Source organism: Schistocerca americana, chromosome 5, assembly GCF_021461395.2.
Source record: "Schistocerca americana isolate TAMUIC-IGC-003095 chromosome 5, iqSchAmer2.1, whole genome shotgun sequence".
Classification (NCBI taxonomy): domain Eukaryota; kingdom Metazoa; phylum Arthropoda; class Insecta; order Orthoptera; family Acrididae; genus Schistocerca; species Schistocerca americana.
Window position 1 is genome coordinate 652,008,857 of NC_060123.1, and position 17,511 is coordinate 652,026,367.

Below are 17,511 nucleotides of genomic sequence, written 5' to 3' on the forward strand. Positions count from 1 at the left end.
GATAAACGGCAGCATCATCTGTAAACAATCTTGGATAGCCGCTCCCATTGTCTCCTAAATCATTTATATAGGCAAGGAACAGCAGAGGGCCTATAACAGTCCTTTGGTAATGTCATAAATCGCTTCTGTTTTAGTCAATGATTTTCCGTCAATTACTACGAACTGTGACCAATCTAACGGGATCCAGTCACATAACAGACGATATTCCATAAGCATGCAATTTCAATACTAGTATAGTGGTGATGGTAACCCGAAAGGAGGAATACTCTACATCTACAGTTAGGCTACACTTGCCAACTGCAGTTATGTGGCTGATGGTATTTAGCTATCATCGTCATTTCCCCTTTCCTATTCCAATAGCAAATAATGTGTGCTACAATGTCGGATGTGGCATAAAGTTTTGGTAACTAAAACGTTTGCATAAGCGGCTCAAAATGGATGCAACAGATCAAACCACATATGTTTAAGTGTGGACGCCATTCTCCACTCTTATTAAAAAAGAATAAAAATGAAAAAGTATCTTTACAGATCCCGTTACTAATTCAGTGTGACTGTTGTGATAGCTATGGTATGTGTGAAATACATCCTGCATCAGAAGACTTGTATTACACACAATTTGGCAAATGTTCACTGACAGGCACTTCTGTTTACATATTATCTGTGACATTCTGAAGGTAAGTATTCTCTGAATGAACAGACCCAGAGAAAAACTGTGTTAAATGATGTTATTTGGTGGGTTCAGAGTAAATATATATATACTCTTTTTCTGAAGGAAATTTCCTCAGAAGGTGCATACAGTGTATTTCACAAAGAACTCCAATGTCAGAGTGCTTTGGCAGTAGCATAGCAGAATGAGGTGAAAAAAAAAAAATAATTCACTCTGACAGTAACACCCACCGTCAACTATAATTCTCCTCCATGAATCCTGTAAGAACTGAAAATGCTCTTTGGACACAGTTACCAATCTTAAAATGCATCTCTCTCTCTCATTCATAATTACCATGCTACACAGAAGATTCTTTGTTTTACTTCTTGCAGGCAATTTATGATATAAACAGTGGTGATAAGATGAAGAAAATGAAAAAAGTTCAAATATGAGTGAATTCCTAAGTGACCAAACTCCTGAGGTCATCGGTCGCTTGACACAACTGAAATTAACTTAAACTAACTTATGCTAAGAACAACACACACACCCATGCCTGAGGGAGGACTCGAACCTTCAGCAGGAAGGGCTGCACAGTCCATGACATGGCGCCTCTAGTCACACGGCGAAGAAAATGAGAAATTAGCTGCTGCACAAATGCAAGAGAAGTATTTGAAGGTGTTCATTCATGGAGACTGTGTACCAATTGATCAACAACTTCTTGTACTTTTTGGATGTCAATCTGACAAAATCTTTTTGGAAATACGAGCATCCAGTAATATGCTTGCCAACTTCATACCTACATTCTGTCTCCAGCCAAACAGCCCAGAAAGATGCAGTCTACAAGATTGACTTTCAGGACTATACAGTTCAAGATAAAAAGAAGTAAATTTGTTACACCCCAAAGTCAAGCCAATCACGTTCCTTACAGATTACTGCAAAGGCTCTCTATCTGTAACAGGGAAAATCGTCTAAGAAAATAGAATAAACTTACCTGCTCTAGATGGTGGCTACATTGCTCAGCTAAGAGTTCCAGACTGCTTTGATTGTCCTTTGCAGATATCCATTCAAACAATGTCATCATCTTTTCTTCTTGCTCTTTTACTTCATTGCCAGCACCACTTCTGACTAACGTACTTGCGCTTTCAGTAACTTCTTCAACAGGTTTCTCCTTTGTTTCACTTTCTTTAGTTGTAGAGCTTGTTAGTGACTCTTTCTCTGTTATAAGTGCTGAGATCAATGGAATTTTTGCTAACATTTCAAGATCGTTCTTGTAACTAGAAATAAAAGATATGATCATAGTCAACAGGAAGCAACTTTTGAGAGACATCACTTGTCATAGACCATATGTCAGTTAATTGAATTGGTTGGTTCCACACAGTAAGAATTTTAGAAACATAAGTTTGATTTCTGATGCAGCAAAACTTCTACTAATGGTGAGAAATACAAGAAGGAAGGAAGGAAGGACGATTTGGATTTAACATCTTATTAATAATGAGATCATTAAGAGATGGATCACAAATTCAGATTGAGGAAGGATGGTGTAGGAAACTAGCCATGTCCTTCTCAAAGACACTTGCCTGATAAACCAAAATCTGGACGGCTGGACGGTGATTTGAACCACTGTCCTCCCAAAGGTGAGTCCACTGCCCCACCTCACCCGGTGTGTATTAATTATAGGCAGAGCACTAAATCACTTTTATGTAGCAGGGAAACTACTTGATTGTGACCTTGCGGAAAGAACTATCCCAGCATAATTCTGAAGTCACTTGTTGAAACAGCAGTTGAGTTAAACCCTGGCAAACCAAGACTCAAACCACACACTTCCAGCATTTGAATCTTATGATTTGCTACTTTAGGTCCTCAATATGAAAATAATGCAAATTCTTGCACAGGTAGTGTAAGAACATTATTCTACAGCGGCATGAAAATTGCAAGAACTCGCAAAAATACCAAGTGAAGACATTTACACCTCTATATAGCTTTACACCTTTATGTAGCCTTGGGACAAACAAAAGAAACTACTATGCAGCTTCCAAAGTTCTCTCAACAATGAGTTAAGTCATTGAGTTGTGTAGCTCTTTACTTACACTGGAAAGAAAGGAATATGAATTGAACATTTTCATGATCAGCGTAACATTACTTTTACTACAGGAATTCCTTTTGCGAAATAAGACAAACAGTGAGGAGAATTTTAATAAGAGATTAAAACTGGTGTTAACATGAGCTGAACCACCTGAATCTAATGATCTGAAAATAACACTTGATCAGTACATACTTGTGAAGCAATTGTATGTATTCTTCACGAGATTCCAAATGTTGCTTAAAGGTCTGGTCAAAAACTTCAGTACGGCTTCGAAATGCTGCAGTAATATCTTCTAGATTGGCCACAACTGCTGCCCAACCTGCAGGAATAAATAGGTTTTACTTTTACAACAATCTCTTTGCTCATTGCCCTAAAGTACTGTACTGAAAAGTTTCACAGGTATGCTTAAAAATAAAAATTTGTTGATACTACTTGTTATTCCACAGCAATATAATTTGAAAATTTCCAGTATAAGATTGACATCACTTCTATTAGGGGAATGCCTATATGAAACAAAAAATGAATAAATAAATAGATAAATAAAAATAAATGGACAAGTACGAGAAGGAATTGTGCTCTTAGAGCTCCATTCAAATTTAATTATGCATATGTATAGTTAATCTATAGGTTTTGATGAGCAAGTTTGTGAGTATTGAAATCTGTGACATGAAGAATGCTGTCAATCCCCACAGCTTTATTTCACTGTAAGTCTTCCAAAGTTCTGTTAAATCAGTTCAAATACTGGATCTCTTCCACATCAACTCCCATTTCCTCCTCCTTCACATCATCAGACATATCACCCCCTTCCTCTCGCCCCACAGAGGCCATCAATGTATTCTTTCCACCTACCCACTCCCTCCTCTGCACTTCACAGTGGAATTCCCATTGCACTATTATTGTTGAAGGCCTTGCTATTAATTTCACCAAAGGTTGTTTAGACTTTTCTGTACACTGATCAGTCCTTCTGACAACTACCGTATTTACTCGAATCTAAGCCGCACTTTTTTTCCAGTTTTTGTAATCCAAAAAACCGCCGGCGGCTTAGAATCGAGTGCAAAGTAAGCAGAAGTTCTGAAAAATGTTGGTAGGTGCCGTCAAATATATGTAGCGCTACACAGGCATGCTTTGCAGGCACAAAGATAAATACTGGCACAAAAACCGCTGCGTCAGTTAATAAATTTAAAAAAAAAGGTGGAAGACGAGCTTTTTTTTCCTCCTCCCTGAGTTTCGGCCACTGCATTTTTATACGTTATCCATTGAGGTAAATACAAATTCCATATTGTTCATCTTCGAATGTTGCAGCGTTTCAATGTACTACGAAAATCCGACTGGCAAGACTGTTAGGGATGTTTGTCAATACGGCCAAGTCTACGTTCTGAATTTTTTCCTACCTGTGAGAAGAGATGGTTGCTAATAAGAACTTTTGTGAATTGTGAGTCACATGCAGTATTCTCTTCAACGTAAGAATAATACGAATATAAACATTTTGCCATGTATTCTTTCGTGTTTGCTGTTATCTCATTTAAATCCTGTCTGCCTAATAAACTACGAAGCTGGAGTGAGACAACAGCAAACGCGGAAGAATGTACATATCATGTCATGTTTATATTCGTATTATTCTCATGCGTAATAGTGATACAGTCAGAAATGAATCACAGCAATTGACTAGATTTTTAAATCTAAGATGACTAATTTCTGTGCAGAATGTAATGTACTAAAGAAGCGTCTGCAATGTTTTTGAAACGGAGAAAAATTTTCGCTAAACTCTTGTTCAGAACATCTTCTATCATACGCAGTCTATTATGTGGTTCTTGTTGATCATTACCAAAGAAAGCAGCAGTGTAAGTAACAACAAATAGAAGTCTCTTGGCATTGTTTCGCTAATAAGACGATTCCTCCTCTCCCCCCCCCCCCTTTTTTTCCCTCCCTTCCAGACGCTTCTTTAGTACATTACATTCTGCACAGAAATTAGAGTCATCTTAGATTTAAAAATCTAGTCAATTGCCGTGCTTCATTTCTGACTGTATCGCTGTTACGCATAAGAATAATTCGAATATAAACATGACATGATATGTACATTCTTCCACACTTGCTGTTGTCTCACTCTAGCTTTGTAGTTTATTAGGCGGACAGGATTTAAATGAGATAGCAGCAGACATGAAAGAATACATGGCAAAATGTTTATATTCGTATTATTCTTATGTTGAAGAGAATACTGCATGTGACTCACGATTCACACAAGTTCCTATTAGCAACCATCTCTTCTCACGGGTAGGAAAAAATTCAGAACGTAGAGCTGGCCATATTGACAAACATCCCTAACAGTCTTGCCAGTCGGATTTTCGTAGTACATTGAAACGCTGCAACATTCGAAGATGAACAATACGGAATTTGTATTTACTTCAATGGATAATGTATAAAAATGCAGTGGTGAAACTCGGGGAAGAGGAAAAAAAGCTCTTCTTCCACCTTTTTTTTTTTATTTATTTATTAACTGACGCAGAGGTTTTGGCGCCAGTATTTATCTTTGTGCCTGCAAAGCATGCCTGTGTAGCGCTACATATATTCGGCGGCAGAAGTTAGTTGTGGCGGCACCTAAAGCGGTGGTAGCACGCACAAAAGCAAGCCATGCCGCGAGCGGCAACATACCGTAAACACTCATTATCAGAATGTGACAAACAATGCATTACACAGTACAGTAATGCATCTTCAGCTTAAAGTGACGTCAACACCTATAACAAAGAGAACGGCACTTAGATCAAAGAAAAATAAGCAATCGATTCAAACCAGACGAAGCATGTGAAAAATGATGGGAACCCGTATAAATACGGACGGAGTTCCTGACGCATAGCAATGGCTACCTGGTAAAGCTTAACTGCTAAGCTTACGACTCGAACCAAACTACTGTAGCTGCATCGTCAATCATTTGACCTAAATTGTGTCTCATATTACAATGAACCAGCTTTGCTTTGATTTGGAGGTGCGGCCTTAAACTTTTCTCTTCCCTTGAATTTCGAGTATCAAATTTCAGGTGCGGCTTAGATTCAGGAAAATTTTTTTTCCTTGATTTCGAGTCTCATTTTTCAGGTGCGGCTTAGTTTCGAGTGCGGCTTGGACTCGAGTAAATATGGTAGTTGTTCTCAATTTATTTACTTTTTCCTGCAACCATTTTGCCTTGACTTGACAGCACTTCCTACTTATTTCATTCCTGACACACATTTCTGTGTTCTTTAATTTCCCTGAACATTTTTGTACTTCCTTTTTTGTCAATCAATTTAATTACTTCTTCAGTTTCCCATGATTTCTTTGCACTTAACTCTCTTTTATGTATGTGTATCCGACTTCCGTGACTGTCCTTTTCAGAGATGCCCATTTCTCTTGACCTGAACTGCCTACTGGGGTACAGTTCATCGTAGTACCTATAGCCTCAGAACTACAAAATCATCTCATCATTCCTTAGTAATTCAGTGTCCCACTTCTGGACGAGTCTCTTAAAACTTCAGCCCACTCTTCATCATTGTTAAATTATGATCAAAGTCTACATCTGCTCCTGGGTCACATTACAACTCAATATCTTATACTGTAATCTCTATCAGCCCATGATGTAACACAGCTGGAATATTTCCATATCCCCAGATAAAAAAAAATAATAATAAAATAAAAAAAAATTTTTAAAAATAATAATAATAATAATAATAATATCCTAGAATCAACTGAGGATTTGTAAACTGTCAATAAGGTACACTAATCAGATATAAAATGCAACTGATTTCTGAAATAAAATCATATGACTATTTATTATTACTCATACATTATGAAAAAGGATGATTAGGATTTAACATCCCACCAATGATGAAATCATCTAACAAGGAGAGATCCCAGCAGTGGAATCGACTTTTTGAAACCACCTACATCGTTATGTAGGTTACGATCCAAGTATCACACAATCACTGCAGCCATTCAGCCTGGTGGGCCATTGATTGCGAGTAATTGATGAAAAAAATTTTTGGAATTTTGTACAATTCTCAGTAACATTTAAAAAGATGTATTAAATAAACTGGTTGCTTGGCGTAGTGAATAGGGTAATAGTTTGACACACAAGATGTTGTGGATTTGAATCTCATTAGGTGCAATAAGTTTATTATTATTATTATTATATCTTTATCGAAATCACTATGGTCTTCAATTGATTGAAATGTAATTTTTTATTTCCATTCCTTTATCAAGTAATTTTAATCACAACAACAACTACTTCATTTGCTCTCATTTTTCTTCCTACAATCATTTTTCCACTTGAAATCTCTGTGTGGTTTTTAAATTTATTTTATGTATTACTTTCAATTCAATTTCTATTGTTTTATCACCCCATTTCTTGTCCACATTATTGCCTTCATTGTATCTATTTTTCATTTTGCTTGAATTTTGTTTTACTCATAAATCCTTCGTTCATTTACTTTGACAACAGTGCAATAGGTATTTAAGTTATGATTTAAAAGTGTGTATGATGACTACCATAAAAGAAAATTGCACACCTGGTAACTAAAACTACATTTTCCACACCATTACAATCAGTACAAAGAGACTATTTCGTTTCTTGTTTTTCAACTGATAGATTTTCAAATAACTGAATATTGTAATCGATAAATTTTATTAAATTCATATTCACAAAAATTCCAATTGGGAAAAGAATGATATAAAGAAAAAAGAAACACATGAAAAAGATGGGACAAATGAGCAAAAATAAAAAATTACATTTGAACCAAGTAATTGAATAAAAATAATGATCAAAGTCATTTTGATAAGATTTAAACACAAAAGACGTACTGGACCTGACAAAATTCAAACCCAGACCTCCTGCATGTGAAGCTATTATCCTATCCACTACACCACACAACCAGTTTATGTATTACGATTTTTTTAATGTTACTGAGCAACACGCGAAACTCCTAAAATTTTTTTGTCAATTACTGGCAAAGGAGGGCCCACCAAGGTGAACGGCTGCAAGGATGCGATACCTGGGATCTTAACCTATACCACCACATATTTCGTTTCAAAAAGTTGATCCCACTGCTGGAGCCCTCTGCCTATAAGAGTACTAACTCAGATTAGACGAGATTGGGAAAGGAAATGGCCTTCTTCTTCCCCCGCTCCCGAGGCATCCTGGCATCCACCTCTATTTATCGAATAACAAAAACTTGATTCTGGTGGTCGATTCTTGGCTTTTAACCCCAGTCCTAGAGTAAAATACCTAAATCACTGTGTCATCTTGTTCCAATCATTTCAAACATTGCTGTACAATTCCAAAAAGAAGTTGGGACTAGTTCAAGGAATTCCAAATGGAAAAGAAGTAAGTTGTCAATTTTAGCTCACATGGAGTTTTGTCATAATTTGCAATAACTGGAATTCAAAGTACAAGCCTACTCGACCTAAAATTGAAGTGCATTTTAACAACTGATTGTCTGAAGAAGAATAACCTGCCACTCACCTTGTTCTTTCCACTCACACAAAATAAATTCTGAAAGCAAATGTTTACTATTCTACAACAATTACATTACTGTATTCATCAATCAATACTACATACCTTGTTGCTGCAAATGTTGATCATGAACTAGGCTTTCACAACAGCGCGCTTGCTCTTTAGCGAGCTCATAAAATTGTTGCGCTAGCTGGGCTCGCACCACAACAGTGTTGTAAGAATGTGGCATGTTTACAGAAGCTTCTGCCTGATCTTTGAGGTCAATGTCTGTAAAAAAAAAAAAAAAAAAAAGTACATGTCAGTTAAACATAACATAAAAAACATTGTACTGTATAACAATATCAAAAAACTGTTGAACATTTCATGCAGGAAATCACAATCCACATAAATGACAGGCCAAGCAAAACATCTTACTTTGACCCGTGACGAACACAGGCCACCTATTTAGTTTTACAGGGTTTTCAGTTCCTTAATAGGGGAAAAAAAATGAGCAGGCTTGAGTGTTATACTCCAGAATAGAGATCACCAAACTGTTTTCGCAGTAAACTGCATCATTTTTCTGTACAATAGTTGCATGCCAGAATGAAAGCTATGGGCAAAAAAGGTGAGAAATTAATTTCAGCATTCTGTGTTAACCACGGGTGTGTCACATGCAATGCATCTAAAAGAAATTATTAGCATAAAGGTAGTTGCGTCAGAGCTAGTGTGCACATAAATTAATCTCACAAACTAAGCAGTAAAAAAAATTTTTGCAAACTCATACAGGAAATTCATTTCCTTTGTTAACGAGATTTTTGAAAATGATGTTTGAGTTTCCTGTGATCACCAAATGTTTGGTTCAGTTTTGCTGCATCCAATGAAGAGAATTGGTTTCAGATGTACATCAGTCAATTATGTTGTGTAGAACATTCTCACACTCTTACCGTGTCATCTCAGGATAAAATGTCAAGCTTTCGATGATTAACTCCATATTCTTTGTCAGGAGCAACTGACTCAAAACTGTTGCTGTGATGGCTTATCTAGACCACAGGCTACTTCTGACTGGTCGGTAATTACGTGATGGTACTGCAGATGGTGTTAACGTCTACACTGGTGTTGCCACCACTCCCATAGTAGCATAAACATTGCGACAAATATCTCTGCCTCTTTTCTGCATCAAGAGCTCGCTTCCACGCACCTTGAACATTATACCCGCTGTCCTAGTTGAACTTCTTGTCACACATTATTCTTTCTACAGCCTCTTTAATTACAAAATCCCGATGTGTAGGAGCCTGGGACAAAACCTTTCTTTCATCAGCAAACAGTATTTTACGTTTGTTTGTGATGCTCTGCTCAGCAGATTTCTCCTGTTATCGATTTTTAATATGCCACTGATGTTCTGCCCAACAGTTGTAAACAGTGCAAATGGACTGACTGATTTAACTGCTATTGCTCCCACAAGGAATGTTATAAATCCCAGGGCTCCTGAGGCTGAGACTGTCCTTAATAGGGCACAGCACGTCCTTTACCTTCTTAGGAAGTTAGAGAACAGGTCTTATACCTCGTCTTCCTACGACTCTGCCTATTTTGCTGGATGTAGTGCCACCGAAAGGAAGAAATACAGTTGATAACTCATCACGTTAATGTTCAAAATGTTCACATTTCCTTTGCTTGGAGAATACTGATATCATATCATGTGAACCATAGCTGTTCTCTCTGAACATGTACTTAATTTCGGAATCCAAGTGATTCTTGTCAGAAACAATTTTTGCTCTGTGTACCAGTGTATTCAAAACTGCACTGTTCTGCACTGGATGATGACAACTCTGGGCCCTCAGATACAAATCAGTGCACGTCAGCTTGCAATACACTGAGTGGCTGAGACATCCATCCAACACTCATACCAACACATATAAAAATGGCAGTCTTTCTCCTTTCTTTGTCATTACTGCACGATTGGGTGCATACTGTTCACATGTTCAAGGAAATGCTCAAGAGCTTTTACGCTGTGTAGCCAGACCATAGAGGTGCTCTCAACACACCAATAAAACGATGATGAATGATGGGGAGTCGTTCCTGAAAATGTTCCAGCAGTGGCCACGTGGTGTAGACGCTCTCGAATATTTTCTAAACATATGAACAGTACGCACGCAAACATCCAGTTCACTGCCGAGATTGAGAAAGGCCGCCAGTTTTAGACATGTTGGTACAACGAAAGTCTAATGGACGTCTTGGCCACTCTGAACTGCAAGCCAACATACACTGATTTATATCTTAGTGCACAGAGTTTTAATTAAACCTACAGGAGAGCAGTTTTAAATACACAAGTACCCAGAACAAAAGCTGAAGAGCTGTTGCTGTCGAGGATCACTTTCATTCCAAGATATGAAGTCAGTATTCTCCCAGGACAGGAAATATGAACATTTTGAACAGTCATGTGATGAGCTATCTTGGAATATATTCTGACCTCGAACACAATGAAGTATCTCAAACAGAATGACCTCCACCATCCCAACCACAACAGATTTAGGAAACACTAATCATGTAACACCTAACTCACACTTTTCTCACACACTTTTCGGGTTCCGCTGGATAGGTCAGGAGTCCACTACACACAGCAGGCAGCTACACGGGTAGCAGGGGTTGTGTGGTATGGACTGGGCGGTTTTTTAGGTTAGATGGCCTCGGGCAAGTACAGAAAGGGCAACAGCCTCAAAGGGTGCAGGGAAAAGTCAGGACATGCGGGGACCAAGCAGCAATCGGTATTGTAATTGTAAACCGTCGAAGCTGCATTGGTAAAGTACCGGAACTTCAAGTGCTGATAGAAAGCACCGAAACTGAAATTGTTATAGGTACAGAAAGCTGGCTGAAGCCAGAGATAAATTCTGCCGAATTTTTTACAAAGGCACAGACGGTGTTTAGAAAGGATAAATTGCATGCAACCGGTAGCGGTGTGTTTGTCGCTGTTAGTAGTGGTTTATCCTGTAGTGAAGTAGAAGTGGATAGTTCCTGTGAATTATTATGGGTGGAGGTTACACTCAACAACCGAGTTAGGTTAATAATTGGCTCCTTTTACCGACCTGACTCAGCAGCATTAGTGGCAGAACAACTGAGAGAAAATCTGGAATACATTTCACATAAATTTTCTCAGCATGTTATAGTCTAAGGTGGAGATTTCAATTTACCAGATATAGACTGGGACACTCAGATGTTTAGGACGGGTGGTAGGGACAGAGCATCGAGTGACATTATACTGAGTGCACTATCCGAAAATTACCTCAAGCAATTAAACAGAGAACCGACTCGTGGAGATAACATCTTGGACCTACTGATAACAAACAGACCCATACTTTTCGACTCTGTAAGCGCAGAACAGGGAATCAGTGATCGTAAGGCCATTGCAGCATCCCTGAATATGGAAGTAAATAGGAATACAAAAAGAGGGAGGAAGGTTTATCTGTTTAACAAGACTAATAGAAGGCAGATTTCAGACTACCTAACACACCAAAACGAAAATTTCTGTTCCAACACTGACAATGTTGAGTGTTTATGGAAAAAGTTCAAGGCAATCGTAAAATGCGTTTTAGACACGTACATGCCAAGTAAAACAGTGAGGGACGGGAAAAACCCACCGTGGTTCAACAACAAAGTTAGGAAACTACTGCAAAAGCAAAGAGAGATTCACTGCAAGTTTAAACGCAGCCAAAACCTCTCAGACAAACAAAAGCTAAACAATGTCAAAGTTAGCGTAAGGAGGGCTATGCGTGAAGCGTTCAGTGAATTCGAAAGTAAAATTCTATGTACCGACTTGACAGAAAATCCTAGGAAGTTCTGGTGTTACATTAAACCAGTAAGTGGATCGAAACAGCATATCCAGACACTCTGGGATGATGATGATGATGATGATGATGATGGCATTGAAACAGAGGATGACATGCGTAAAGCTGAAATACTAAACACATTTCTCCAAAGCTGTTTCACAGAGGAAGACCGCACTGCAGATCCTTCTCTAAATCCTCGCACAGACGAAAAAATGGCTGACATCGAAATAAGTGTCCAAGGAATAGAAAAGCAACTGAAATCACTCAACAGAGGAAAGTCCACTGGACCTGATGGGATACCAATTCAATGCTACACAGAGTACACAAAAGAACTTGCCCCCCTTCTAACAGCCATGTACCGCAAGTCAAGGAACAGAAGGTTCCAAATGATTGGAAAAGAGCACAGGTAGTCCCAGTCCGACATCGATCTGTTGTAGAATTTTAGAACATGTTTTTTGCTCGCGTATCATGTCATTTCTGGAAACCCAGAATTTACTCTGTAGGAATCAACACGGATTCCGGAAACGCGATCGGGTGAGACCCAACTCGCTTTATTTGTTTATAAGACCCAGAAAATATTAGATACATGCTCCCAGGTAGATGCCATTTTCCTTGACTTCCGGAAGGCGTTCGATACAGTTCCACACTGTCACCTGATAACCAAGGTAAGAGCCTACGGAATATCAGACCAGATGTGTGGCTGGATTGAAGAGTTTTTAGCAAACAGAACACAGCATGTTGTTATCAATGGAGAGACGTCTAGAGACGTTAAAGTAAGCTGTGGCATGCCACAGGGGACTGTTATGGGACCATTGCTTTTCACAATATATATAAATGACCTAGTAGATAGTGTCGGAAGTTCCATGCAGCTTTTCGCGGATGATGCTGTAGTATACAGAGAAGTTTCAGCATTAGAAAATTGCAGCAAAATGCAGGAAGATCTGCTGCGGACAGGCACTTGGTGCAGGGAGTGGCAACTGACCCTTAACATAGACAAATGTAATGTATTGCAAATACACAGAAAGAATGATCCTTTACTGTATGATTACATGGTAGCGGAATAAACACTGGTAGCAGTTACTTCTGTAAAATATCTGGGAGTATGCGTGCGAAACAATTTGAAGTGGAATGATCATATAAAATTAGTTGTTGATAAGGCGGGTGTCAGGTTGAGATTCATTGGGAGAGAGTCCTTAGAAAATGTAGTCCATCAACAAAGGAGGTTGCTTACAAAACACTCATTCGACCTATACTTGAGTATTGCTCATCAGTGTGGAATCCGTACGAGGTCGGGTTGAAAGAAGAGAGAGAGAAGATCCAAAGAAGAGCGGCGCGTTTCATCACAGAGTTATTTGGTAAGTGTGACAGCGTTAAAGAGATGTTTAGCGAACTCAAGTGGCAGACTGCAAGAGAGGCGCTCTGCACCGTGGTGTACCTTACTGTCCAGGTTTCGAGAGTGTGCGTTTCTGGATGCGGTATCGAATATATTGCTTCCCCCTACTTATACCTCCCGAGGACATCAAAAATGTAAATTTAGAGAGATTCGAGCACGCACGGAGGCTTTCCGGCAGTCGTTCTTCCCGCGAACCATATGCGACTGGAACAGGAAAGGGAGGTAATGACAGTGGCATATAAAGTGCCCTCTGCCACACACCATTGGGTGGCTTGCAGAGTATAAATGTAGATGTAGATATACTAAAAGCCGTGGATTGAGGCAGTATTTCTCGATTCATAAACAGTATTTGACTAATTACCACACCTACATTTATAATGGTTTAAGTGAAATATGTGACTGGATTGAAGATTTTATGGTAAGTGAGACGCAGCAGGTTATCTTTTGTGGATAGTCATTGGTAGATATAGACAGAACTTCAAGTGTAGCCAAGGAAAGTGTGTCGAGTACCTAGCTGTTCATGCTGTATATTAATGACCTTGTAGACAATGCTAATAGTAATCTCGGACTTTTCGCAAATGATTCAGTTATCTACAATGGAGCAGAGCCAAAAAAGAAAGCTGCACAAATATTTACTCAGAGCTTCATAAGATTTCAAAGTGATGCACAGATTGGTGATTTACTTTAGATTTTCATGAATGTAGAGCTGTGCACTTCACAAAATGACAAAAAAAAACTAGTATCTTATGATTACTCTATCAACGACACACAGCCTAAATCGGTAAACACATACAAATATCTTAGAGTTTGTAGGGACATAAAATCGAATGATTACATAGGCATCAGGTACATTGGTAGAATGCTACAGAAATGCCATCAGTCTAAAAAGGAGACTGCTTGCAAATAACTTGTGCAACCCATTCCACAATACTGCTCAACTGTATGGAACCCAACCAAATAGGGCTGACAGGGCATACTGAACAGACACAGAAAACGGCAGCGCGAATGGTCTCAGGTTTGTTTGACCCAAGGTTTGTTTGGCCCACAGGAGAATGTCACAAAGACATTGAAAGAACTGAACTAGTCGACACTTGAACGTAAACGGAAAGTATTCCAAGAAAGTCTACTTACAAGGTTTCCAGAACGAGCTTTAAATGATGATTCTACGAATACAATACAGGCTTCAACAAATTACTCCCATAGGGGTCATGACGACAAGATTTTATTAATTACATCAAGCACAAATGTATTTAGACAGTCATTCTTCTGCACTCCATATGTGAATGGGTCACGAAAAAACAACTAATACAATGTGGCATACTATCCACCATGCAGTTCGCAGTGGTTTGTGAAGTATACATGTAGACGTAGAAATGGCTAAGTCTAGTATACACTTTTTAACACGTCCATGCTGGCATTGAGAATTGCATTTCTTGGTGTGGGGCGGTGCACATATTCATACTCTCCTTCACTTGGAGGTGCACGTTTTCCATTTTCCTCCATGGGGCGGCACTCATATTTAAATGCCTTATTCTATTATTTTAATATATCGACCTTTTATTTAATGTAGGCTGGTTGCTGTCTCCTTCTTTGTAAGAATCAACCTACATTAATTGTACACAGCCATGGTCTTACTATGTCAGTTTTAGACAAAATAGCATCAGAGAGAGAGAGAGAGAGAGAGAGAGAGAGAGAGAGAGAGAGAGAGAGAGAGAGAGGGGGGGGGGGGTTACAAAAACAAATAATTTTAGGCCAGATTAATTGCAAATTATGTGAAGTTATTTGTCCACAAACCTCTCTCAGTGGAGGAGCACACAAATTGGTATTCACAGCTGTTCGTTGTGCCTGGCTCATAGGCAATACACAAGTGTACTGCTGGTAGCATAATTGTTAGTCTAGTGTGAGCCACCAGTAGTACAAACCAGCATGAACATTTTATAGGTGTCTGTTAGATGTTATAGATTACAACACTGGAGAGAAACTCAACCATCTCACTAGGTCTCTGTGCTATCATCAAGGAAAATGTTAAAGCTACAGTAGCACAACTGGTGTGTGGTCAACCAAACTGATTACCTGGTGGATTTATCACCAATATGCCTAATGAGTTGTCAGGTTTGGTCTAACAGATACTTTCACACATTCACCATCTTTTTGCCAGTCACAATGAGACATCAAACTCTTTGTCCTTTCATTGTCAGTAACCTATAAACATGTAAATGTATCTTCGCCAGGCACAAAGCTGTGAGGATCCTATACTCTCACGTGATAAATATTGGTTACCTTTAAATGAGTTAATTTCTTCTTGTAGTTGCATGTACTACGATGTATCAGTAATTTGCAGCACCACTGGTTAAGCTATGCCCAGTTGTCGATTGTCATCTTTGCCTGCTGCATGGAATAACACGACATGACCATTTTTATAGTGGGTATATAAACACTGTGCACAAAACTCTACATCAGAATGTCATGCCCACAGTTTACAGTGGAGAGACGAGATAGTTATGGTTGAAATCATTGGACGCCCCCCCCCCCCCCCAAAAAAAAAACCATTCCCACAGCGCTACACTCCTGAAAAGTGCTGTTACGTTGGATCCCACGATTCTGTAGTGTACCTTGGTTCCCCCACTCGAAATCCCCTCCCTAGCCAGCTGCCTGTGGAGCTCAGTCTTGGCTTGGCTGCTGTGCTGCTTATGTGATGGATCACCCCCTCGCTTCGCCCGTCAGTCGTGAGCTGCGCTTGGTGATCCGTTTCCTGTCTGCAAAAAAACATTGCACCGGTAGAAATCCATTCCCAGCTACGCGAAATCTATGGAAACAAGTGTACGAGCATACAACACGTGCGCAAATGGTGCAGTGTGTTCAAGAATGGGCGTACTGATGTCCGTGATGATGAGCATTCTGGACAGCCATCTGTTTCTGACAAAACAATCGCAAAAGTTGAGGCAGCGGTGCTCTCAGATCGAAGAGTGACAGTTCGTGAGCTCTCCGAAATGATCCCCGATGTCAGCAAAACCTCTACTGACAACATTTTGACGGAGCATCTAGGGTATGCTACGGTTTGCGCGAGGTGGGTGTCAAGAATGTTGACCGAAGACCACGGTAAGAGGACTGCAGTACTGAAGTCAGTCTGCAGGAGTAAAGAAAATAACCTGCATATTTTCAGTATACTACAACATGACACTTGCCATTAATCTAACAATGGCAACACTGCGTTAATTTATCAACCGTAACTGACTAGCTTCAGTGGCAGGCAGGGTTGAACTTATCATTTTAGAATAACAAACTTCAACAAACAGTATAAAGGCTGATGCCTAGATACATTACCTGAACCATAGTCGATACTGGGAGATGGAGGCGTCATGCTTTCTATTGTAGACTTGCTGAACAGGAATATTGGATTGGTGTCTGTACCAGCCGAATAGCTACAGACTCTTACTCCTGGGTCCAAGCAGTCTCCGCCACTCACCAGAAGAACTTGCTTGTCGGCTGGTATATGACATACTTTTTCAATTGCCTCTTTCAGCTGCACTACACTGTAAAACATGAAAGGAGTTATAACATTGTTGCATTTTTATTTTCTTTTTTATTGTTGTAACAGCTATATAATTTTCCCCAAAAGAGTTCAGAAATGGGAACACTCAGGTTCAACATATCACATGACAAGTATGAGGTCCTACAGTAACTGAAAACAATACACAAGTCCACTAGTCAAAATGATATGCGCTGTGTCTCATAGGCTTATGTTTTATTTTCATTCAAGTAATAATGGTATGTAATTAATGGAATGAATAAAAGTAACCACTCGCCATTTCAATTAGTTAGCTTTGGGGAAGACATTGTCGGAAAGCTCAGCAAAGTTTACAGTTTTCTTTATGTCCCTGTTGACAGCTCAATGTCTCAATATATGTGAGTAATCACCTTTACATCTCGTTTCATTTGCACTGGACCGACGAATTTCTAGTAACATAATAATAGTCTATAAAAACGATATAGTTACCCCATTTTTATTGCAGCCTCAGTACAGCATTTTCACATGTGAGGAAATCATGACTAATTATTAAAATTATATTTCATTTGTTAATGAACTCAAACTACACGGCAACATCACTGTAC

General features: G+C 39.1%; 1 protein-coding gene across 4 annotated transcripts in view; it reads right to left on the reverse strand.

Moving 5' to 3' along the window:
* LOC124616713 (RB1-inducible coiled-coil protein 1) overlaps window positions 1–17,511 on the reverse strand; it is a 314,373-nt gene that overhangs the window by 112,194 nt on the left and 184,668 nt on the right. For all 4 annotated transcript variants that reach the window (XM_047145068.1, XM_047145070.1, XM_047145069.1 and 1 more), the window contains exons 3-6: window positions 16,723–16,931; window positions 8,311–8,472; window positions 2,922–3,048; window positions 1,638–1,920 (exon numbers count right to left, since the gene is read on the reverse strand). In XM_047145068.1, the coding sequence (XP_047001024.1) occupies window positions 1,638–1,920; window positions 2,922–3,048; window positions 8,311–8,472; window positions 16,723–16,931 (781 nt within the window). The remainder of the gene's footprint in view (window positions 1–1,637; window positions 1,921–2,921; window positions 3,049–8,310; window positions 8,473–16,722; window positions 16,932–17,511) is intronic.